We start from the raw sequence: 24,374 nt of genomic DNA, 5'->3' as shown, positions 1-24,374 counted from the left end.
ACACATTTAAGTGCAAATATATTGCACTGATTATTCCAGTTAGAATTTACTGAAAGTGTTAATAATACATGTCATGCAATATCGCTTTTACCTTGACAGTTTTGTACTAAACATACTTTTAAATGACACTGGAAGGCATCCTGTTGGAATTGTAGTGGTATGAATGATGATTGCACATTAACCCTTTTGCATGCTTTTCTTGCATATGCACCTTTAGTAATTTGTAGTAAGATCTGTACATTTATATCTCTTATTTTCTGATTCACTTGTAGTTGTTTTCGACCTCTCCACTGTGTCTTCTGATTCTGATTCATGCTGATCGTAAGGTGATCACTTGCACGATGTAGTCGTAGCTTTCTTTATCCTCTTTCGTGCCTTCGCATAGCCACGTGTGAACTTTAAAGTGTTTTATTGCTGTGGAAACGCACGGTGCATGGCACTAACCGCCCGCCTGCCTCTGATTCTCCTATCTTGACATGTTTAGCTTTTCTGTCTTCTTTTTCTCATTCGATTAATTTCTTTCTGTTTCAGCAGTGGCTTACTTTTCACAATTCCACACGAAGGCGCGCTTGTGCCTTTATGAAAAACCCGAGGTCATTTGTTCTCATGATGACCTTTAGTTAAAGTAGCACCTTTTATTAGACATGTTGTAAAGAGTTTCATGCTGTGTATGTTTAAACTGATTTTTTGTGCTTTATTTATGTCAAGCCATATTAGTACAATAAACAAATGTAAAGATTACAGTTCTTACCATTGTCACAGATTTGCATATGATTTACATTCAGTAGCTGATATTTGAAGCGTGCATAGACGTTAAGCAGTGTATGCTTTATGATAACATTCACTTACTGGGAGTTTGGGTCCTGGATGGCTATTGGTCAATAGAAAGGATAGCTATAACTGCTATAACACCCAAAGCTGATCAGTATTTCTGGTAAATAATAACCTGTTGCTGTTTTGGATTATCGCTGTGTCCAAAAAAATTCTTGAATAGCAGACAAAATTATGATAAGTATGCTTGAGTACCCTTTCCAAGCTCCCAAATGTATGTACTTCCCATCAAAAAAGAGTACATACTTTTAGTGCATAAGTATGTGAATTGAGATGCAGCATCTTTCAAACAGAGGGGTGTAGTTAACATTAAAAAATTAATTAAAAATTGCATTTGTGTCCTTATTTATGTGTTTTATGAACACAATAAAGCACTCAAGATGTTTTACATTTCTACAGTATCATTGTAAAACACTATTTAGTACACTGTAAAAATATGTAATTTTATAGGCCATTTTACGTTTACTACATTTCTCAGTTTTTTATTATACACTGAAAGTCTGTTGTTTTACAAATATTTTCTGTAATTGAATGTTTTACCATTAAAATTACAGAAAAATATCGTAATGTAAGATTACATAAATGTACAGTTTTTTAAACAGACTATTCAATTTTTTTTTATTATTTTGTTTAAAATAAACTTGGTCAGGTGGAACCACGGATTGAACCACCAACCTTCCAGTTTGTAGACAACCTACAAGAACCACTGAGCCTCATAAACTGTAAAAGATTCCTGTAGAAATTACAGTATTACTGCACTGCAAAAAATGATGTGTTGGTTTTTTGTACATTGTGTGTGTCATGCCATTTAGGGCGTTGTTTCGTGTTAAAATAAATGGAGGGGACAGCACAAGTTGTGTTAAAAACAGTGACGGGAGTAACGGGTTACAAAGTAATTCCGTTGCTGTGGTTCCACTACTTTTGGCGGTAATGAACCTGTAACAAAGTATTTTTTTAAATCAAGTAACGTAGTTACAATTACTGAAATTTAAATGAGTTGGTTACTCACGTTCCTCTTTTGTGTGATAAATGAACACTTGAATTAAATGTGTTGTCCCTATACTAACACACCTTCTGTGGTATTATTTATTGTGCCGCTCACCACAGTCCTGCGATGTTAAATCAGAAATGTCTTGTCTGCAAGTGTTTATTTGTCACAAAGTAGAGTAACGCGAATAACCAACTTTAACCAACAAATGCTTCGTTACAGGTTCGTTGCTGCTACAAGTGGTGGAGTTGCGGTGGCGGGATTGCTTTGTGGCCCGTTGCTCCCGTCGCTGTTTTTGGCACAGCTTGTGTTGTCCCTTTTATTTATTTTGGCATGAAGGAGCGCCTTGGATGGCATGACACACACAATGTGTAGAGGTTTAGCACATCATTTTTCGCAGTGTGGGTATTACTGGCAGCTAGCTGCCAGTAACTTACTGTAGATTTTACATTTATTTTATTTACTGGCAACAGTTTGTTCAAAGTTAAATGGACATTAAACATTTTCAGTCTTTATGTTCTACAGTAAGTTTCTGGCAACAGGCTGCATAATTACAGCAATTTTTTTTACAGTATAACTGATAAAAGCTGTAAATTTACAGGGATTTACCATTCAAAGATGTTATTATGTTTTTTTACATTCATGATTTGTTTTTTACAGTTTAAAGGATGTTTCTTAATGGTAATATTCTGTACTTTAATTAATTTTGACTGTAAAATCATCGCTGTATTTTTACAGTTTATTGCACTTAATTTTGAAAATAATTTTTTTTCCGTAATTTGACAGAATTTGTCTGGAAACTCTGCTGCCAGACTTTTCACCGTTTTTTTTACAGATTTTTTTTTTTGTATTATGTATTATGTGTAGTGTATTATGAAACTACGGTACATAAAACACAGTATGTTCTGCAATCTGAAATCTAGCTTCTGGTGAATCTCAACTTTAGCATTCTTTCCATTACTAGATTCAAGTGGGTGAGAAAGAAATGTGCTTTCAAGATCCTTTAAGTGCTGATAAGTGTTCACAGTAACCCTGGATGAGATTGTCCTTCCAGCCGGACATTAGGAAGATAAGGAGATTTTGTGGTAAAGTCAGAGACTATATGCTACAGTAAATCACACAAACTTTGACGTGTGCTTGATAGTGATTCAGAAAATGTGTGGTCTTTATCACAGCACATTATTATAATGGATAGCTACAGTGTTGTTGTTTGTGTGGATACGGTTTAAATGTTTTTAAAAGGCAGATAAAAAATAAGTGTAGTGTGTTGTGTTATGGATTTGATGAATCTGAAAGCTGTGTTTTTAAATAAATGTGAAACAGCCCTCCACATTGAAAACCAACCATAGTCACTGATCATGAGTTTGTGCATCTGTATCAAAAACTTTAGGTGAATGTTAATGCAATGTAGCAGAAGGCCTTTCAAGTTTTTAGGTTATCTTTAAGTTTTTCATATTTTATATTTTTTGTCCTCATTAGACAGTAACAATTCATGTTTATGGTTATACAAATGTTGGTTTATATACAATATATGATACACAATACCTGGTTAAACTATTTTTTGCGGGGTATAATACTGTATATAATAATGTACTGCAAAACAGAGAAATATTGTCATTTATACTGCACACGTGCTTCTGAGAGATGTACAGGCGAGCGAAAATACGGCCCAGTGCTGCCCCCATCTGTCTGAATGAGAACAAAGCAGTGCATCTACGGTATCGGCAGCACACATCTGGATGCCTTATGAGGGACCTCAATCGTGAGGTAATTACACTACTATTACACCAAAGTATGCTTTTCTAACGGTTGCAATCTATTTTTACCCCACATAAATAGCAGTTTACGATTACACCTGTTGCACATATGGCTGTTTAGTAAAGTACAGTGCTTTCCAAACTTGGACGGTGGATTTTATTACAATAGATTCGTGAACTATGTAGCTTCTGTTACATACTTCGATGTGGCATATGTAAATAATATGCAGTGTTATTGATTTACAATATATTTGACTAATACAACAGGCTTGTTCGACTTCATGTGTCTCCTCAAGAACCGAGAGGCAGATAGCATCAAAATCCCGCGAGAGCGATTCGAAAATCATGCAGTGGAGAGTGCTATCGAAATGCTCTCGCGGTACTTTGATGTCATCCACCTGTCGTTGCGGCGCCACAAGCAGCAACAGCAGCAGTGCTGATCTCCGACACCTTTCACAACCCCCTTCAAGCACAATCAGTATGTGTTTAAGGGGGTCAAATAATACGATTATGATGTTTTCTTTTTATATAGTGGGTTATTAGCTGTTTGTGCATGTATAAGAAGATCTGCATAGTTACAAAGTTCCGTCTCAATTATGAAGAGATGTCGAATCCTGCCTAAACGTCTGAATCTGAAATGCCCCAAGGCATTTCCAACTCTACGTATTCACAGCCTGTAAGTGTGTTTTATTTTAAGTTTTTGATGTTGACTCTAAAAAACTACAGCTCACAGAATCTATGTTAGTTTGTCACACATAAGAAGATTAACATAAAGGGGGGACAACGGTTTTTACCCTTATTGTGGGAGTTACAAGTGTTTTGTTTTACTGTAAAGAGTAACTAAAGCCCTGTTCAGAGCCTGACTCCACCCACTGGCAATATTTGAAAAAATGCAAGAAAATTGGGCAGACCCTAACGGAGATAGTGGGGACGAACTGAGCTCGTACCAAGCATAGATATATATAAAGGCTAGTGTTACGGCGGTGTCGTCATTACCTGGCGGCCATCTTACCACAGGCAACTCGTAGCATGGTGCAGGTACTTTTAAATGACCATAACTTGCTCAATTTTCTACCAATTTTCAAACGGGTTGGTTTCTTACAAAGGTTATTAACGTGGCTATAATGCTGGATGCTTTAACATGTTTCATGATTTTTTTAGTATAGGTATGCAGTGTCATAGGTACATCTTTTACGTTTATAACAAACCAAACCGTTTGTAAATCGGTAAAAAATGAAGCAAGTTATGGTCATTTAAAAGTACCTTTACCATTAAAACTCAATGCTATGAGTGAGCGAGCTGCCTGTGGTAAGATGGCCGCCAAATGCGGACGTTCCACTCAATTGGCCAGCAGCACGGGCGATTTATACATATCTATGGTACCAAGGGTGTGGTGCGGGTGTGGTCATAAGTCTTGAAAATGGAAGCTGCTGGCTCGTTGACTGCCCCTGGTGGCTGGCTGCAGTACAAGTCATAAACTCCACCCTCTACATTCAAACGAATGGGAATCTGCTCTTAAAAAAATACACTTCCAATAAAAGTTTCCGAAACATAGTTTTGGTCCTTTCAGGTAGTTGATATCACACTGATATATGTTTAATTTGTTCTTTTTTGTTATACGTTTTATTTTAGCTAGTAATTTGATGCTTTAGAAACGGGGCGTGTTGTTATGATTGGCGTGGTTTGAGCGTTTGGGCGGAAGTTTGATACCGCGGCTCCGCCTCTGGCTCCACAGGTGATTTCTTCTGCGCATGCCTTGGCTCCAAACTGACGTTTTTATGGCGGCGATCATGGTCGGACATTTTTGGCTTCAATTCATTACAATGGAAGGAGGCGACGTCGTGTCGTCCATCTTTTTTTACAGTCTATGGTGTGGTGAGATCGTAACAAGGGCGTGGTAAGCTTGAACCTGCTTACATCACGTCATACCGCTTACGTCACGGAGTACCGCAACATCCAATAGGAAAATTCAACTGCAGTAGCCACCATTCAACTTGAACAGGGCAGCACTCAGACGTTTTACACCATATATTGTAGCATTGAAACACTTTATACCCAAACGTCAAAAAGTTACTCAAATGAATGAACAGCACTAATAAAGCCCCATTCTTACAGATCATTAACTAAAAAAAGTTGGTTTAGGGTTTAGTTACTCTTTAAATACATGCTGTAAATTAACAAACTAATAATAAACCTACCGTATGTTGCCAAGGCATAAGAGTTATAAATTAATATTTAATTAAGAGATTAGCTATCATTTTGACAAATGGCTTAATACCCTATACACAAAACCATAAAGGCCGGCCATCCTCCTTTGTGAGAAAGTTGGCAACCGCTTACATAATTTTACATCATTCTACCTTCACCACAAAATTAATTTTATGGTACTGAACATAACATGTTTTTCAATCCAAAGTTGCAAAGGTCGCATATGAACGCTGCATACGTCATCGAAACAATGATTGATTCAGAATATTAACAATTATAAAGTTGACAATTATTCTTAGTTAATGGTAAATATATGTATTATGGTTATGACTTGCGAATGTAATTCTCAGTTAACTTTAATAAACCAAGCTTAATGACGTGTGCAGCCTGCATATGCGACCTCCGGAGGCTACATCCTTCGAATTGAGAAATGGCCAGAAAAACAGACTTAAGAGATCACATTAAAGGAATATTCCATTTTCTTAAAAGAAAAATCCAGATAATTTACTCACCACCATGTCATCCAAAATGTTGGTGTCTTTCTTTGTTTAGTTGAGAGGAAATTATGTTTTTTGGGGAGGGCATTGCAGGATTTTTCTCGTTTTGATGGACTTTGGTGGACACCAGCAATTAGCACTTGACTCAACACGTAACAGTTTTTTCAACGGAGTTTCAAAGCACTATAAACAATCCCAAACGAGGCATAAGGGTCTTATCTAGCAAAACGATTGTCATTTTTGACAAGAAAAATAACAAATATACACTTTTAAAGAACAACTTCTCATCGAGATCCGGTCGTGATGCGCCAGGTGACCCCACGCAATACGTCATGACGTCAAGAGTCACAGAAGACGAATGCGAAACTCCGCCCCAGTGTTTACAAGTGTTGAGAAAGAGGACCGTTCCGACGTTGTTGTATGTCAACTGATACTAATTAATGTCTTTGTGGCAGTTTATTGTTTACAATGGTCCGCAAATGTGCGTTTTATATATGTAACCAGAGCCGGACAGTAACGGAGTACATTTACTTGAGTACAGTACTTAAGTACAATTTTGAGGGATCAGGGGTGTATTCCAGAAAGCAGGGTTAACTTACCATCAGATTAACCCTGAACTTTGGGTTGATCAACCCCAAACTTGCTTACTCTGGGTATGTTGGTTCCAAAACACAGTTTAAGAGTTAGTTCATTCAACCCGGTGAAAGTAACCCAGAGTTAATGCGCGCTCAAGGTAGCAACATAAAGGCATTGTCAATGGATCACAGATTTCACGAGTCACCATGGAAACATCAGAGAACTTTAAAGTTTTTAAATGAGAAATAACATTATAAACCAATACTTTCTGTCAAAATCAACATTTTATAACGTTATATAAGTGCGTGATTACAAAACAGATAAAATTAATTAATTAATACGAACATATTTTACCCCATTTAAGTCCAATATTATATGTCTCAACGAAAATACACATAATATTATTTAACAATTATTTAAAAGCCTGTAAAAATAATCATAGATTTTATATATGATTTTAAATATATTAATTATATCTAATTAGATATAATTTGACATATATAAGATTATCTTTTCTCTTACAAAAATGAACAATGGCTTTACTACAGTTAAAACAAAAAAACATGGTTACAGTAAAACCATGGTAAGGTTTTCAAAAACCATAGTTAAAACCATGGTAAGTGTAGTAAAACCATAGTTTTACTGAATCAATGCACAGAAAAAACATGGTTACCACAACTTTACACCAATAAAACCATGGTTAATTTTTGTAAGGGCTGTGGCACATAAAGTGCATAAATCTGTCATAAGGCTTATTTACAGGGGTTTTTTTTAGATATGATTGTATTGTGTATGCATAAAATGCACTATGATTATATTCACTACTTGTACTACTTGTATTTATTTCAATGACCCTGTTTAGTTTTTGGACTATCCATTGTATGACACTGTATCGCCATCTTTTTTAACATTTACTTATCTGATAAATGCACCCTCTTTTAATTGTAAAGCTTCCTTACAGTCCTTACAGATTTTCAATAATTTTGTGTAATGCTTTTCAGTTCACTACACTAAAAATGATCATTCATTTGCATTGGACAATTAGGATCTGCTGTGACAGAAGTGGAGAATAGAAATGTTACATTAGTGTCAATAGTAACATGTTCTAATATATCCTGTATCATCTAATATAACCAAATATCTCAATTTCCCTTTGGCTCAAAAATGATAGCTCAGGAAAGCACAAAAGGCCCATTTTAAAGAAAAAAAGGTGATTTTAGAAAAAGACCAACTATAGATCAAATGTAGAGAGGAGGCTAAAGATCTGAAGTGCATGTTTAAGAAATAAATATGATACTATGGAATATATATTTATAATTTTATTTCATTGTGTACATGATCTAACTAATAATAGAAAATCTCTGACCACTATGCCATGTCTGTGATTAAATGGTGTTTCACCAAATGAAGGCGGTGCTTCACCTGTGTCACTCTGTGGGTCAGTGTTAAATCGTGCCTGTGCTTCATGGGTGTCATTCTGTGGGTCAGGTTAGATGCACATGCCTATCAGAGACTGCAGGCAGGGGTAACTTCTGTCCCTCAGTAATTATTATTTTGATAGGCATCATGTGTTTCTATTTGTTACTGTAACATTGGCACATTGTCACTTATTGTAAAATATGTTAAGATTTCTGGCTCAATATTGATAATGTATTTGCACACACAATTTATTAGAACTTTAGATTCATCTCAAATTATCTAGTAAGTGAAAGATGAGGTTATTTATGAACTGACCAAATTTAAATAGAAATGTACTTGTTAACATTAATTAACTGATGGAAATGTGTTTCATACATCTACTGATATTTGGAGATATATTAATGATGAACATAATTAAATGTATAGTATTTAGTCCGAACACAAATATGAATAATTTTTTATCAATAATGGACATAATTAAATTTATAGTAATTAGTCCAATCACAAATATCAATCCATGTTATAAAAAATGTTTCTTAAAAGAAAATATAAATTTTTTAAGACAGCAATAATTATTCGCGACTGTAAATGTAATAAAAAAAATGCTTTAACATTGTAATATTATGCAAAATATATGCTTCCACGCCCACTGCACGCTCATCATAAGTACACGCATGTGCAGACATCCTCCGGAGCCTCGTTTTATTAACTAAAATGAACTTACCCTGCAACATAACCTGCTCCGGAGTAGGTTATCTTCAGAGAGTCAGTTGCTATGGTTACTTACATAACCCGAAAGTTACCTCCGTTTTTGGAACCGAAAGCAGAGGTTATCCGCTTACTTACTCCTAAACATACCCGGGTAAGTCACATAACCTGCTTTCTGGAATACACCCCTGTACTTTACTCGAGTATTATTTTTGGGGAGTACTCATGACTTTACTCAAGTACATTTGAGAGGCAAATATTTTACTCTTTACTCCACTACATTTCTATCCATAACCGTAAGTACCTGTTACTTCTTCAAAAAAAAAAGGAAAAAAGAAAAATCTCAGAAACCCTCAATTTGTTGTTTCTCTTTTCTCAAATGTGATTGTATTGTGCAGGCGCCACTGATTGGGACAGCCTATCAGCTATCACCTTCAGCTTTCCGCCAAAGTCCCATTAGTCAGATTTAGATAAGAGAAGAAATCATGAACGAAACAATGGATGAAGACACAGCAGGTCCATCCTGGGAATGTGACAACCCGTCGCTCCACCTCGCCAGACTATTTTAATTTTCTAAACAAGTTAATGTTTTCGCTTTAAGTGTTTGCTGTGTTTACCAAAACAGAGCTTCATCACCGCTTACAAAAATTCAACCCCTTGAGAGCGGCAGGGATCACTGGTGATCCCGGATTATTGTTGTTCAAAATTCATTACTCTTCAAAACATCACACTCTTGATCTGGACAAACTCAGCATCACAAGACAGGTTTAAGACTCCAGCTTGGACATTTGATCACTGTTTGTTATTAAACTGGTTTGCAGTGACATTAATTTCTTAATTTATGCCAGAAGTACAAAATAATTAATCTGAAACGTTCGTTAATTTGAATAGAAATCATCAAACATTCATTCTCGTCTTCTCCGGTTTATTTGTATTCAAATACATAAAATATACAGAATCCGCCAGGGCTATTAGTACAATGGTGTGCATATTTGGAGAAATAATGATTAATTATCACATGTTTGTAAAATATTTAGTCTTACAGAATAAGATTTCTATTCATTTTCCATTGAATTATGCGATATGAAGAGCGAACGGAGTGAGATGTGTGTCTCCTCTTCCTGATTTGTGTCAGATTTGACCTCAGAGCTTTATCATTTGCTGTACAGCTGTCAATCATCTCACGTGGTTTAATGTGCACTGTGGCAGTATAATGCAAAATGTAAAAATGTACTCTTGTACTCTTGATACTCAAGTACTTTTAAAAACAAGTACTTTTTACTTTTACTTGAGTAGACATCTGACTGCAGTACTTTTACTTGTACTTGAGTAAAATTTAGCAAGGGGTAACTGTACACTTACTCAAGTAATGAAACTGTGTACTCTGTCCGCCTCTGTATGTAACACATGACCTCCCTACGTCACTACGCAAAAATGACAATCTTTTTTCTAAATAAGACCCTTATGCCTCGTTTGGGATTGTTAATAGTTCTTTGAAACTCCGTTGAAAAAAACTGTTACGTGTTGAGTTAAGTGTTAATTGTTGGTGTCTATTAAAGTCCATTAAAATGAGAAAAATCCTGCAATGTTTTCCTCAAAAAACATAATTTCTTCTCGACTGAACAAAGAAAGACATCAACATTTTGGATGACATGGTGGTGAGTAAATTATCTGGATTTTCCTTTTAAGAAAATGGAATATTCCTTTAATTTGATCTCTTATCTTATGTGAATTAGTGAACCACACTTTGTTTTGTTACTTGGAAGACTGTTTATTTGTTTATTGCAATAAAAAAGTTTCGCGGCACTTCCGCCCTCCAATAAGAAGAGCCAATCAACAGTCGCTAAAAACTGACGATTTTTGTGGGGAGGGACTCTAAAATAACCTTTGCGCATGCGCAGTAGCTGAAGCAACTTGGAAAAATCGTTTTGAAGTGCAATTTGAGGTTAAAAAACAAACCAGAGACAGTTAATATCAGTGGATTTGTTTTGCAAATATGTTTATTTTTTAACCTTAGGAAACAAATTTCATCCAAGAAGATAAGAACTGTTCTTGTTCTACTGGCTGCCTTAGGGTGGCCGTTCGTGCCGGTTCTGCCGGGCGCGTCCCGGGCGCGTTTTCGGGTTCGTTCTCCGGAAGTCGCGTTGCTAGACCGCAGGCGTCATCGAGGTTCTCACATTTCAGCTAAAATACATTAAATTAAGATTTATTTCTTTTAAAACATAGGATCATTGTAGTTTCATTCTTACCTTGAAATGTAACGGTTGCTTTTCTGAAATTAAACCCGAAATATTAAACCTTGATGACGTATGCGGTCGACAAACACGACTTCCGGAGAACGAACCCGAAAACATGTTCGGGACGTGTCCGGCGGAACTGGCACGAATGGCCACCCTGGGCTGCCTGGAGTTGTTGCAAATATGGCCACCGAGTGCAGAGACTTTCCTGTAAGGGCCTTTGGTAAAGGTAAGCGTCTGTAGTTTTGTTTATTACCACTAGATGGCGATATTCACCAGCAGGAGGAACTGGCTTTGGCCTTACAAAATCTTACCATGTGTACTGTGACAACAAATGCATGACTGTTAACAGGATGCATATAGTGTAAGATTACATTTTACATTTCTACAAATAACCCGTGTCAACGAAATCTGTGCAAACCAAACAAATCTATATTTATCACTTAGTTAGGCTAACACTGAAAATTGACACTGACATTTGTGTCAACATTTTCTGAACAACTTTGCCCTGCGAGGAGATAAGAAATAAACAAAGAGCAGACGCTCAAAGCAGAAGGTTATCTCTCTGTGACATCCACAAAGTGAAAAGGTTCAATAACTGCTGTTCCTAGTCAACATAACAATGTAGCCACATGCCAAAATGTCAAAGACAAAATGTTTTTCAGGTTTAATATCGTTTTCCAATTTTCCTACTATTTCCTTTTCCCCGTCTGCTTCTTTGTTGATCTTGTCATCTAATTCTTTCTATTTAAAAGCATTTCTTATGTAATCTTGCTTGTAGTACACTACCGGATATGTTTCATGTCTTTCAAACGACATGTGCTCCTCAATCCAATTATGTGATATAGGGGCATGCGTTACAGACCCTTTTAAAACAGAACAGTCTTTGCTTACGCAATTCCTGAAACTAGATATCCAGTTGAGAAGCATTTGGCTCAATAATGCCAGCTAGATGATCTGTTTTGCATTGATAAGTGGTGTGTGAGCCGTCCAGCATTACATGCCTGGAGACTGCAGAGAAAAAATCGCTCCGGTAGGTCACTGTTATGGAAATATACCTGTCTCTCTGTGAATTGCATGAGTTGAGCACAAAGCGATCTGTACAGCTGTTGTTCACATACAGCAGATTAGACATTACTTAAAAATGTACATTTATATAGATTTACAGCATCTGTCCATATTCATGTTTTGCATTTTATGGTAAAGAGCAGCATGAATATTCTGCTCTGCATCTCATTGTGGTGTTATTAGGGTTATGAACTGGCTTCTTTCATTATTTTGTACTGTTCTCTGTGGTCCACTAATAGTTTTTTCACATAAAAATGTCATAATTAAAAAGTAATAGGCTTTTATCTTCCCTGCTTGTGGAAAAACAAATAAGCGATTCGTCTTAGAGGGGCAATGAAATGCTGTACAAAGTTACAGAGATCCTTAACAACGTGTGTATGTCCTTAGCAACACATATTACTAATAATAAATACATTTTTGATATATTTACGCTGGGAAGTTTACAAAATATCTTCATCTTTACTTAATATCCTAATGATTTTGGCATTAAAAAAAAGATAAATTTGACCCATAAAATATATTGTTGGCTATTGTTACAAATATACCCTTGCGACTTTTAACTGGTTTTGTGGTCCAGGGTCACATATGTTTTCAAAAATCACATTTAAAAAAGTTTGTAAAGGCAGACTACAGATTCGTGAAACTTTAGGTGTACTTTCAATGGGAAAAGTAACACTCTGCTGACAGAAGTCCCGCCTTTCTTAAGAAAAGCCAATCGTTAGTCGGTATAAAGTTTCATTATCAAAGTCATTATCAAAAGTTTCCAGACAATACCTATGGAAAGAGGGAGAAGGAAAGAAAGAGAAAATATATATATTTTTTACATTAATTGATTTGATATCTCTTTACAATACACTGTAAAACTTTTCACTGTAAATGTACAGTAAAATACTGGCAGCTGGGTTGCCAGCCATTTACTGTATTTCTACAGGGTCAGTTCTGTAAACACAATTTACAGTACACTTCTGTAATTTACAAATACAGTATCCCACTGTTTTGACACATAATTTTACAGTTTACAGCTGTGTTTTTCATGGAAGTAGACTGTATTTTTGCAGGGGGTACTGTAATTAATGCTTTTGTACTGTATTTTTGTCACTTCAGTTTACAGTTTACAGCTGTGTTTTTCATAGAAATAGACTGTATTTTTGCAGGGGGTACTGTAATTAATGCTTTTGTACTGTATTTTTGACACTGCCGTTTACAGTTTACAGCTGTGTTTTTCATAGAAATAGACTGTATTTTTCCAGGGGGTACTGTAATTAATGCTTTTGTACTGTATTTTTGACACTGCCGTTTACAGTTTACAGCTGTGTTTTTCATAGAAATAGACTGTATTTTTGCAGGGGGTACTGTAATTAATGCTTTTGTACTGTATTTTTAACACTTCCTTTTACAGTTTACAGCTGTGTTTTTCATAGAAATAGACTGTATTTTTCCAGGGGGTACTGTAATTAATGATTTTGTACTGTATTTTTGTCACTTCAGTTTACAGTTTACAGCTGTGTTTTTCATAGAAATAGACTGTATTTTTCCAGGGGGTACTGTAATTAATGCTTTTGTACTGTATTTTTGACACTGCCGTTTACAGTTTACAGCTGTGTTTTTCATAGAAATAGACTGTATTTTTGCAGGGGGTACTGTAATTAATGCTTTTGTACTGTATTTTTGACACTTCATTTTACAGTTTAAAACTGTGTTTTTCATAGAAATAAACTGTATTTTTGCAGGGTGTATTGTAATTTACCATTACGTGCTGTATTTATGACATAATTTTACAGTGTTTTCCAAAATTACTTAAATACCTTTTTATAGCATAACTTACAAAAGAAGAATAAATACTGCACAACATACTTTGAAGCATAAAGCATTTTTTTATTTTAAAAGCAAAGACCAGAAAATGACAATTTAAAATAAACCACTAAACAATTTACCAACAAAAAGAGCCTTGTGCCATCCTTGGTGTATATGACTTTCTTTCTTCAACTGAACACATTCACTGCTATATGAAATAATGTTATAGCTAATATGTTATGCCGAAGAAAGAAAGTCATATACACTTGGGAATATTCATTTGACAATCAACTGGTATCTTAACAATTTTCTAAACCATTTTTAAATAACCAGAAAGACTGGAAAGTGACCTTTTTATATAAACAACTGAAGGTAAACAATTTACCAACAAAAAGAGCCTTGTGCCATTCTTGGTGTATATGACTTTCTTTCTTCAACTAAACATTTAGTGTTATATGAAATAATGTTATAGCTTATATCTTATGCTGAAGAAAGAAAGTCATATACACTTGGGAATATTCATTTGACAATCAACAGGTATCTTAATTTTCTAAACCATTTTTAAATAACCAGAAAGACTGGAAAGTGACCTTTTTATATAAACAACTGAAGGTAAACAATTTACCAACAAAAAGAGCCTTGTGCCATTCTTGGTGTATATGAAATAATGTTATAGCTAATATCTTATGCTGAAGAAAGAAAGTCATATACACTTGGGAATATTCATTTGACAATCAACAGGTATCTTAACAATTTTCTAAAACTTTTTTAAAATAACCAAAAAAACTAAACAAAAAAGGGGGATCTAAACAAAATCCCACTCAAAGTCTGTTAATTTCCGCAATAGAGAGGCTACCTGCGGATTCATGGTACAGCTCTTTTTTTGGACGACTTTGCCAGTCTTCTTAGATGTCACTTTGCCCTTTTTGGCTTTTGAGCCACGCTCAGGGTTGATGTCAATGAAACGTCTAAATGGCAGAAAAAACAGAGGTGAATATTATGCATTTTTCACATTAGTTATGCATAACTAAATATTCACTAATGAATAGGGCCAAATAATTTCATACACTGGACATAATTGTCTTTCCAGAATGAAATTCAAACCTCAGTGGCTTTAATAATTTTACTTATTTGCAATTTAATTAGAGCATGTGTTTTTTTACTTGTGCATTCATGACTACTGTACATGATAATGTTAAAGCGATACATGGCAGAATAATACAATTTTGGCCAAGAATTACTTTCCATCAAGTAGACACTTTTTGCTTTAATTCTGATGATTTACACTTACAGCTCAAAAAAGTAAAAATCTAAATTTCTCAAAGTAGAGTATTTTCTCAAACATCACTCAAAAAATGATTTACAAACAGAATCTTCAAACTATGTACAATTGTGCACCCAATACCTTGTTGGAGCCTCTTCCGCATGAATTGCTGTGTAAATGCAGCATGACATGGAGGCAATAAGCCTATGGCACTGCTGAGGGGTTATTGAAGCCCAAGTTGCTTTAATAGAACAAGCAACAGAGATTGCGTCAGCCTTGGAAAGATTGTTAAGTTAAGAAGATTCAAGAACTTGGAAGAGCTTCACAAGTAGTGGACTGAAGCTAGAGTCAGCGCATCAAGAGCCACCACACACAGATGTCTTTGGGAATGTGACAGTTGTAGCCCATTTCCTTGAGTCAAGCCACTTCTTCACCACAAACGTTGTCAGAATATTTTCACCTGGGCTAATTGAGAAAAAGTCTGGATTGGTGATCAGTGCTCCAAAATCCTCTTCACAGATGAAAGCAAATTGTGCATTTCATTTGGAAATCAAGGTCCCGGAGTTTAAAGGAAACATTGAGAGGCCGAGAATCCAGTGTGAAGTGTTTCCACAGTCAGTGATGATGTGCCATCCATGTCATCTGCTGGTGTTGGTCCATTGTGCATTATCAAGTCAAATGAATTATTTGCATTATCAAATAATTAAAAGGAGCTGAAGGCCAATTTCAAAGCAACTTGGGCTTCAATAACCCCTCAGCAGTGCCACAGCCTTATGGGCGTCATGCCACAATGCACTGAAACAGTAATTTGTGGAAAGGAGCCCCAACAAAGTATTTAGTGCATAATTGTACATAGTGAAGATCTTTTTGAAGAACATTTACATTTGAAAAACATTATTTGAGTGATCTTTGAGAAACTAGATTTTTGCTTTGAGCTGCGCAGATGGATTGGTAAAGAGCGAGTGCAAAGCAGACTGCTACTAATAGGCTTTTAAATCTCTTTTGTGGTATTATGTCATAAACCAATCAGTCTGCAAAGCGTGCAGGATTTTTTAAACATTTTAACAGTGGCAGCTTACGTTTTTTTGCACCCAACATGAGTAGTGTGCCCACCCCGCCTCTGAATCAAAGTGAATAGTACACGAGACCACCGCTGCAAAGCTTACCAGGGTGCGGTACACTTAAGCGTACCCTGGTAAGCTTTTCAAGAATGGTCTCGTACGATCAAACTGGCCAAATTAACTATACTTTGGGGCTCGAAAGAACTCTGGCACAGTACGATAAGAATAGTGTACACCTTAATATATGGTTCCGAGTTGAGACATGTCATTTTGCAGTAATAGACAAATATGGTTGACAAATATGATAATATGTAACCTTTGAACAAACTCAAGGGTGCACGCTGCCTCATCCTGATACTCAAGGTTGAAATTGTAAAATAAGGAAAACAACGCTGCAAGTCCAGAGACGAAACAGGGTTGGGCTCCTACACACACAATTTCACCTTCCATACTTAGCATCCAACGCTTGTTGCTTAGAGATTCACCTGAAAATGACAAGAAAAACACTTTCAATAAAGACAAATTAAAGTTCTACTCTGTTTCTCTTTGGTTGTCTACACAGAGTTATGAATAAATATGAATGGAAATCTGACACTTCCCATTCAGAAGGTACACTATGCACCCAACACTTGTCTGTGAAAGAGAGATTAAAGGAATAGTCTACTCATTTTCAATATTAAAATATGTTATTACCTTAACTAGGAAGAGTTGATACATTCCTCTATCATCTGTGTGTGTGCACGTAAGCGCTGGAGCGCGCTGCGACGCTTCAATAGCATTTAGCTTAGCCCCATTCATTCAATGGTACCATTTACAGATAAAGTTAGAAGTGACCAAACACATCAACGTTTTTCCTATTTAAGACGAGTAGTTATACGAGCAAGTTTGGTGGTACAAAATAAAACATAGCGCTTTTCTAAGCGGATTTAAAAGAGGAACTATATTTTATGGCGTAATAGGAGTTTTGGGAGTACTTCGAATCTGCGCAGTAACACCCTCCCTCTCCCATTATGAGAGGGAAAAGGGGAGCGGACTTTTCAGGCGAGTCAAAGTACTCCCAAAAGTGCTATTACGCCATAAAATATAGTTCCTCTTTTAAATCCGCTTAGAAAAGCGCTACGTTTTATTTTGTACCACCAAACTAGCTCGTATAACTACTCGTCTTAAATAGGAATGGGGCTAAGCTAAATGCTATCAAAGTGTCGCAGCGCGCTCCAGCGCTTACAGGCACGCACTAAGACGATAGAGGGATGTATCAACTCTTCTTAGTTAAGGTAATAACATAATTTAATATTGAAAATGAGTAGACTATTCCTTTAAGTCCCTTAATGTTTACATACCAAGAATTATAAGACGTGGACTCCCTGGCAGATGCAGAGATTGCTTGACATCATGTGGAGTTGCAAATTCCTGAAACAGAAAGCACACTCATCAATTAACAGAACCAAAACATAAAATGTTACAAATAATTCTGAATAACTATACTTACATCTGCCTGAAGAATGATGCCATCTAACTTCTCCTTGAAGTGTGCAAGAAGCAGCTGTAGGACATTGGCAGCCACATCGTTTTCACCTTTGGAAAGGATGTTCCGAACATCATCGTTGGTTGGTTTGCCTTTAAAAAACTGCGTAATTATTTGTCCACACTCCTGAATTGACAATTCCAAAAGTCTTTTTACTTTTTTTTCAGTGAGCAGTTCAAAATGACCATATATATGCCTCTGTATGAAGAGATAAGGCCATTTCTTTTTCAACTCTGCAATTGTTGGGGGTGGGCTTGCATTGATCATGTGACGCTGAAGGCAATACGTCTCCTCCATGAGCTTGCAAACATCTCCTCTTTCTGCACCAGAGTCTCCTTCATGAAGATATATCTCCTCCATCTTCAGACGCTTCAGTTCAAGAGTTTCAGAACTTTCACCAGGTGGAAGAGAAGGCTGCCATCTTGTACAACCATACGAGTCAGTAGAACTACGTTTTCGACTAGTTCCACTGTCACTACTTTGGATCCTTTGACTTAGAGTATTATTTCTATTAAGATGCTCTATCCGTACTTTTAGCTGTGACAGAAGAGATTCATTTCCACCCCCAATTTGCCTGTCACCTATCATGTCAGCAAAAGATTTTGGATACTCCCTAACGACTTTGCGAGTAACAGTGGCACACTGTGATCTGGTGGGGTTTAGGTCATGCTTTCTTATTTCATCAGCAAGAACTCTAATCATTTGGCGTCTGTCAGCAGGGGAAGGTCTCTGACCATTCTTTGCAGCACTCTGAATACCTGCTGGCATTATGTTCCAGGGAACTTTGAAATTTTCAGGCCATGACTGTGACACACAGATTGATGTGCTCGAGGAGCTGGATTGAGGTGAAACAATTTCAGAATTGGTTTCAGAGGAGGCCATGGGGAGAACTTCAACAGGAAGTGAAACAACTGTGCTGTTCTGATTTTCTGTGGATTAAACATAAAGAAAGAAATAATTTATTGCCTTAAAACTTAGATAATATAAAATAATGCAATGCAGTGTTGCACATGTTAAATTGTGTCATCCATAGTTAATTTAGTCAACACAACCTTACCTTGATTTTTCCAAGCACAAAGAAGTTTTCTGCATTGAATAGGTCGCAAGAACTCCAAAATGTCATCATCTTTAACGTACACCAAATCATCCACACTCTCAACTCCTTGGTCCACAAGCTTCTCAACCAACTGATTAATGACATCTGGAGACAGGGTCGGCAACACAGATAATATGGCATGTTTCAGTACTTCTCCAAGTCCTGACATTATTCTAGAAGAGGGAAGAAATGATGGAGAACTATTACTGGCAAGCCACAGAAGGAGTATTCAGGCAGAGGATAGTAATCTAGTAGGCTGTCTTGATTAATGCATAAATAGCCTTCATCTTGTGATGTCAAGCAGTGAACACCCTGGTCTATGAGACAAAATGACTGACATTTCTTTGTGACAAAATAAACCTTGGAATTATTGTGAACAAGAATCAAGTGAATCTTCCCAAACACAATTCCCTCATCACTATTCTGCAAAACAACATGCATGTTCTTTTTGTAAAGTGTTCCCTTTACAGTTGCGTCATTGGATGTCAGTGTATCACTTGGCTGAAAGTTAAAGCAGGCAACAGATCTCTGAATGTCATCATTGTAGTCTTTCACATCAAACTCTGTTCCTCTTTCCACCACAACATCTTCTGGGAAAGGACTTCCTGCACTTAGGTAAGCCTGCAGAAGTTGATGTCTTTCTGCCAATGTAGCAGTCAGGTTCTTAAAATTATGCAATTTTCTTGCACACTCTTTGAAATATGAGTGCTTACTCTCAAAACGTAGTGTCCACAGGCGAATAAGTGGACCAAAACGATCAGTCAGCTCAGGATAGTGACACATGTAGTGGTGCTTTGGCTTAAGTGGATGACTTGGAAAAGTCAACTTTCGAGTCTCAATATACTCCTCTATTAGTACGGATACATATGCAATCTGACCAGCAGTAATTGAAGGAGCACATATGAGCTCTACTATTTGTCTGAGTTGAAGAATCAGCTGCCAAACATCATTGTCAGTTGGGCTGTTGATCTTATCCCCTATCAAAAGAGGCAAAAGCCTAAGAAAGCACCAATTCTGAACAGCATGTCCACTTAATTTGCCACTACTGGGAGTTATGTCAGCTGGCTTATCACGAGCATCATTCCCAAGATACTTGAACTGGTTAATGTGACGATTTAGTTCAGTGTATGTGAACTGTTTCTCCTGTTTCACAAAATGGTCAATGTACAGTGCAAGGTCAAATGACACAACACCTTCAAAAAGGTCATGTCCAAGACAGGGAGGTAAGCCTGGCTGGCAAACGTGAAAATATTTCAGCTCATTAAAGACAGAATTACTTTTGACACCAACTGCACTTTCAGCTCCACCAGCATCCAAATCTTTAAGATTCTGCTCATATGACTTAACAGTTCTTGTTAAGGCTTTTGTTAGAGTTGCAGAGGTAAATGTTTGGCGGTCTATTTCACAATATCGGCAAAAGTTGTTGCTTTTACCAAAATTTTCAATAAAGCCACCAATGCAATGTGATCCAAGATTATCTCCAGCTATGGCACACACTGTACCTTTGTGTATCTTTCCATCAGCCAATACAACACCATTTTCCTCAAGGTCTTTAAGGTCTTTAATCAGGGTGGCAAAGACCAAATCCTGGCCAAAAAACTTAAAATCATTTTCCCTACACAGCAGAACGAGTTGCATATGATCAATACCTGACCTACAGTGAGGCATCAGGTTTGCAAGTGTCATGTAAACTGCAAGAATTTTGTGTTTTTTTTTACCCGACCCAAGCGGATTGACAACCTCAAAGGCATCTTGATACAAAATTAAAGCTAACGAATCTTTATCATTTTTAAAAAGCATGTTTTCCTCAATATTTCTTCCATCCCATACATCACAGAGGATGTCTTGTTTTCTGACTTCATGCATTTGTGCTTTCTCATGTTGTTCTACTACTGTTTTACAGCAGAACAGCGCTTCTAAGCTTTCCTTAATGGGAATATACTGGGCAAAGCTTTCCTTGCCAGAATCATTTTTCCCAAGGCAGATGGGGACAGGATCCACAAACCTAAAATTCTTTTTATAGAAAGACTTTCTCCTCTTATCTGTTTTCAGTGCATGGGTATTAGATATCCGGAAAAGATCATCAGTTTTCAAAACATCAACAACACTCTTTATATCATTTTCAGACATTCCAAGCACAGTCAATTTTTCACCTAGTCTGTAAAACAAATGAGACTGGCTAATATCATGTATGTCCTGCAGCCCATCAATTACTGACTGAATTACAGATGCTGGGAGAATATGTTTCACCTGTAACTTCAGGTAAAACAGTGCCATGTTCTTCAAAAACATAGATTCATCTGCATTATCTGAATACAATGGAATATCCAACTGCTCTCCACCATCACCACAATCAACAAAAAAGTCAGACTGTGCATGTGATTGTTCGGCCACATCACATTCATCATCATCATGAGACCTCTGCATTGAAACATTTGGTTTCATTATATTGTGACGCAACGTTTCTGATGAAGAGTTGCGATGATTTCTAGACAAATGTGAAGTCAGTGTTGATGCAACAGAAAACCTTTTATTACATGTAAATGGGCAAGGCACTGTGGTGCCTTCTTTGATATGAGACTTCAAGTGTAAAATGAAATTTCTTAAATCACTACATTTCTCTTGACATAAATCTATGTCACAGACTAAAGTAAAGGCATCAGTTCCAAATTGTTTGGCAACAGATTTTGTGATTCTCTTTCTGTGATCTCTGTAAATATGAGTCTTGAAAGCTGTGAACTTTTTAAAGGATCTGGAGCAATCAGGAATGCCACATTTGAACTTGGCATTGGGAACATGACTATGAATTTTCATGTGATGGCAAAATGACAACACTGAAGCAAACTGACGATGACAAAACTGACACCACAGCATTTTTGTTAATACTTGTTGTGAACTATAACTATAATGTAAACTACAGCACTTACCATGTGATATTCATCAGATTGTTCAACCTGAAACAAACAACAAAACAACAGTTCAAATCATAAAATTTTTTGAATTTGCTGTATATTCTGAAAATTCAAATTTGTATGTGCTAACAAAATGAAAACATTAAGTCAGAAGCACAATCACAGAACTCATATTAGCACGCATGTACTGTAAACCCTAATATAACTTGTGCAACACTAACGTTAGCAAAGTATATTAATCAAATTATTTAATTTTAAACGACAAAAATTAATACTACCAGCAATTTAGTTGTATATATTGCAATATCAAATTTGTGTGTGCTGACTAAATGATACAAGATATACACGTGCACAATTACGGAACAGATATTTTGTTAACACGTGTTAATAAAACGTGAGCAACACTTAAGTTAGCACGCTATATTCATCATAATGTTCAAATGTAAACAATTTAAGCGGCAACAATAAATACTAACAGCAGGTCAAATTATTGAGATGGTAAATTAAGCTTTACATTGTGAAAGATTACATTTGTATGTTGCGACAAAATAATTAAACTATTTCACGAGCACAATCATAGATGATATTCTGTGCACGTGCACGCTTAACTAAAACGTTGACTTGTGCAACACTTACTTTAGATATTCATCATCACATTATTTTATTTGAAAGAACAGCAATTATTATATGATGCTAAATTTTGCTATAACGTTACATTGTGCAAGATCAAATGATGTGCTTACAAAATAATATAACAGTTATACACGTGCACAATTACAGAACATATATTTTGTTAACACGTGTTAAAACGTAACTTAAGCAACGCTATACTCATCATATTAGTACATTTTAGCAACAAAAATAAATACTAACAGCAGGTCAAATAAGTGAGATGGTAAATTTAGCTGTACGTTATATTGTGAAAGATTACATCTGTATGTGCTGACAAAAAGATAACAGTTACACGTGCACAATCACAGAACAGATAAGTTATTTTATTAACACGTGGTAATGAAACGCAACTTAAGCAACACTCACGTTAGGTATATTCATCCTATTAGTACATTAAGCGACAAAAAAATATACTAACAGCAGGTCAAATGATTGATTTAGATGGTAGTTAGCTGTATAATGTGAAATATTACATTTGTATGTGCTGACAAAATGAGAAAAGTTAAACACGTGCACAATCACAGAACAGATAAGTTATTTTATTAACACGTGATAAAACAAAACGTAACTTAAGCAGCACTCACGTAAGCACACTGCATTCGTCATATTAATCAATTTTAAGCGACAAAATAAATGCTTACAGCAGGTCAAATGATTGAGACGGTGAATTAAACGTTTCCCGTATGAAACATTACATTTGTGGCGACAAAATAATGAAACGTATACACGAGCAAAATCACAAAGATGATATTCAGCTGGATGTTCATCAGATTATCCGAACGGTTATTTAATATTCCCAAAATAAACCATTAAGTTAGTGGAAACAACGTCAAAATAAAGATTGACTTACCTTAATAACACTCCGTATTCGTCCTGAAATATGGTCAGATTGGATTCCTTAAATCTGACGAATGTGCAGCACTGTTTGGGTCAGTTGTTTAAAAGCATACCGATGCTCACAAAACTTACACACAATCACACACACACTGACTATGTTAATTAAGCGATTTCCTGGAATTTACTTGATTAAATCCGCTGACAAGATACGTTTTTATTAATCTCTGTTCGCACCATCACAGGTCACAACAAACTTTGAAAAAGCGCTAAATCATCCCACAATGCAACGCGTCAACAGTTTAATACTGTATTTCAAACCAAGCGGGCTAAAATATAGCATAATACTGCGTATTTACAGCCATATCATAAAATATACAGTATAATTCTGTTTTATGAAAATACAGTGTAATACTGTTAGAAATTGCCTGTAAATTTACAGAAAAGTTTTACAGTGTAAGGTTGCATTTATTATCTTTAGTAAACTCATTAGCTCACATCAAACAAACAATGATCAATGGAAAAAAGAAAAAAAAGAGTTTACTGTGCATTTACTAATGTTAACAGTTAACTACTAATTGTTAACTAACTTTTGGTTTTAACCCCTTAACTGGCGCATCTGGTGTTTTTTTAAAGACACATTAAAGTTTTTTTATTGAAGCAGGGACTAGAGGTCTTCTCGGGTCCAAAGAAATGTACCCGACCCGAAATGACCCGAATCACTTCATACCCGAACCCGACGTGCATAAATAAAAAAATTTTAAAGAAAGACCCGACCCGAGACAAACCCGAGAAAATTAGACCCGAGTCCGACCCGAACTAGTGAAATTTTTTTTTAACCCGACTGGAACCGAATGTAAACGGCACTGACGTGTGTGCATTCTGCAGACCCACGCGCAGCAGTCAGACAGAAAGAAACTCCGGTGG

General features: G+C 36.2%; 3 protein-coding genes across 5 annotated transcripts in view; 2 read left to right on the top strand and 1 right to left on the bottom strand.

Annotated features, from left to right (window-relative positions):
• Positions 1-3,162, top strand: part of mical2a (microtubule associated monooxygenase, calponin and LIM domain containing 2a) — an 82,158-nt gene extending 78,996 nt beyond the window's left edge. Inside the window, exons 24-25 of one of the 2 annotated variants that reach the window (XM_055213980.2) lie at positions 273-326; positions 2,784-3,162. In XM_055213980.2, the coding sequence (XP_055069955.2) occupies positions 273-319 (47 nt within the window). In that variant the 3' untranslated portion in view covers positions 320-326; positions 2,784-3,162. Of the gene's footprint in view, positions 1-272; positions 327-531; positions 742-2,783 lie in introns of those variants that run through there. The other variant, XM_055213974.2, reaches the window with a different exon arrangement.
• Positions 3,163-11,431: 8,269 nt separating this feature from the next.
• tead1b (TEA domain family member 1b) overlaps positions 11,432-24,374 on the top strand; it is a 137,800-nt gene continuing 124,857 nt past the window's right edge. The window contains exon 1 of the mRNA XM_055213885.2: positions 11,432-11,450. The gene's annotated coding sequence lies outside the window, so the exon portion shown is untranslated. The remainder of the gene's footprint in view (positions 11,451-24,374) is intronic.
• On the bottom strand, positions 14,158-23,906 carry LOC141348977 (uncharacterized). Of its 2 annotated transcripts, XM_073859411.1 has the most exons (7): positions 23,464-23,906; positions 21,957-21,983; positions 18,991-19,202; positions 17,898-18,862; positions 17,749-17,818; positions 16,725-16,893; positions 14,158-15,051 (listed from the first exon to the last, which is right to left on the bottom strand). In XM_073859411.1, the coding sequence occupies exons 3-7, from the start codon at positions 19,196-19,198 to the stop codon at positions 14,889-14,891; spliced, it is 1,575 nt and encodes a 524-aa protein (XP_073715512.1). In that variant the 5' UTR covers positions 19,199-19,202; positions 21,957-21,983; positions 23,464-23,906; the 3' UTR covers positions 14,158-14,888. The 2 variants fall into 2 exon arrangements, with proteins under 2 accessions (XP_073715512.1, XP_073715513.1); XM_073859412.1 differs by lacking the exons at positions 21,957-21,983; positions 23,464-23,906 and having other exon boundaries at positions 18,991-19,569.

The sequence above is a fragment of the Misgurnus anguillicaudatus genome, chromosome 21, assembly GCF_027580225.2.
Source record: "Misgurnus anguillicaudatus chromosome 21, ASM2758022v2, whole genome shotgun sequence".
Taxonomy (NCBI): Eukaryota; Metazoa; Chordata; class Actinopteri; order Cypriniformes; family Cobitidae; genus Misgurnus; species Misgurnus anguillicaudatus.
Note: the sequence above shows the minus strand (reverse complement) of the source record. Positions and strands in the feature narration are given on the sequence as shown.

What these genes read in the sequence shown, in the direction of transcription:
- LOC141348977 (XM_073859411.1), bottom strand. Translation starts at nt 19,198, where the DNA reads ATGTCAGGACTTGGAGAAGTACTGAAACATGCCATATTATCTGTGTTG. An exon ending in TTGTGCTTGGAAAAATCAAG is followed by an intron (nt 18,863 to 18,990) that starts GTAAGGTTGTGT and finishes TTTAATCCACAG; the next exon opens with AAAATCAGAACAGCACAGTT. An exon ending in GCATCATTCTTCAGGCAGAT is followed by an intron (nt 17,819 to 17,897) that starts GTAAGTATAGTT and finishes TTTCTGTTTCAG; the next exon opens with GAATTTGCAACTCCACATGA.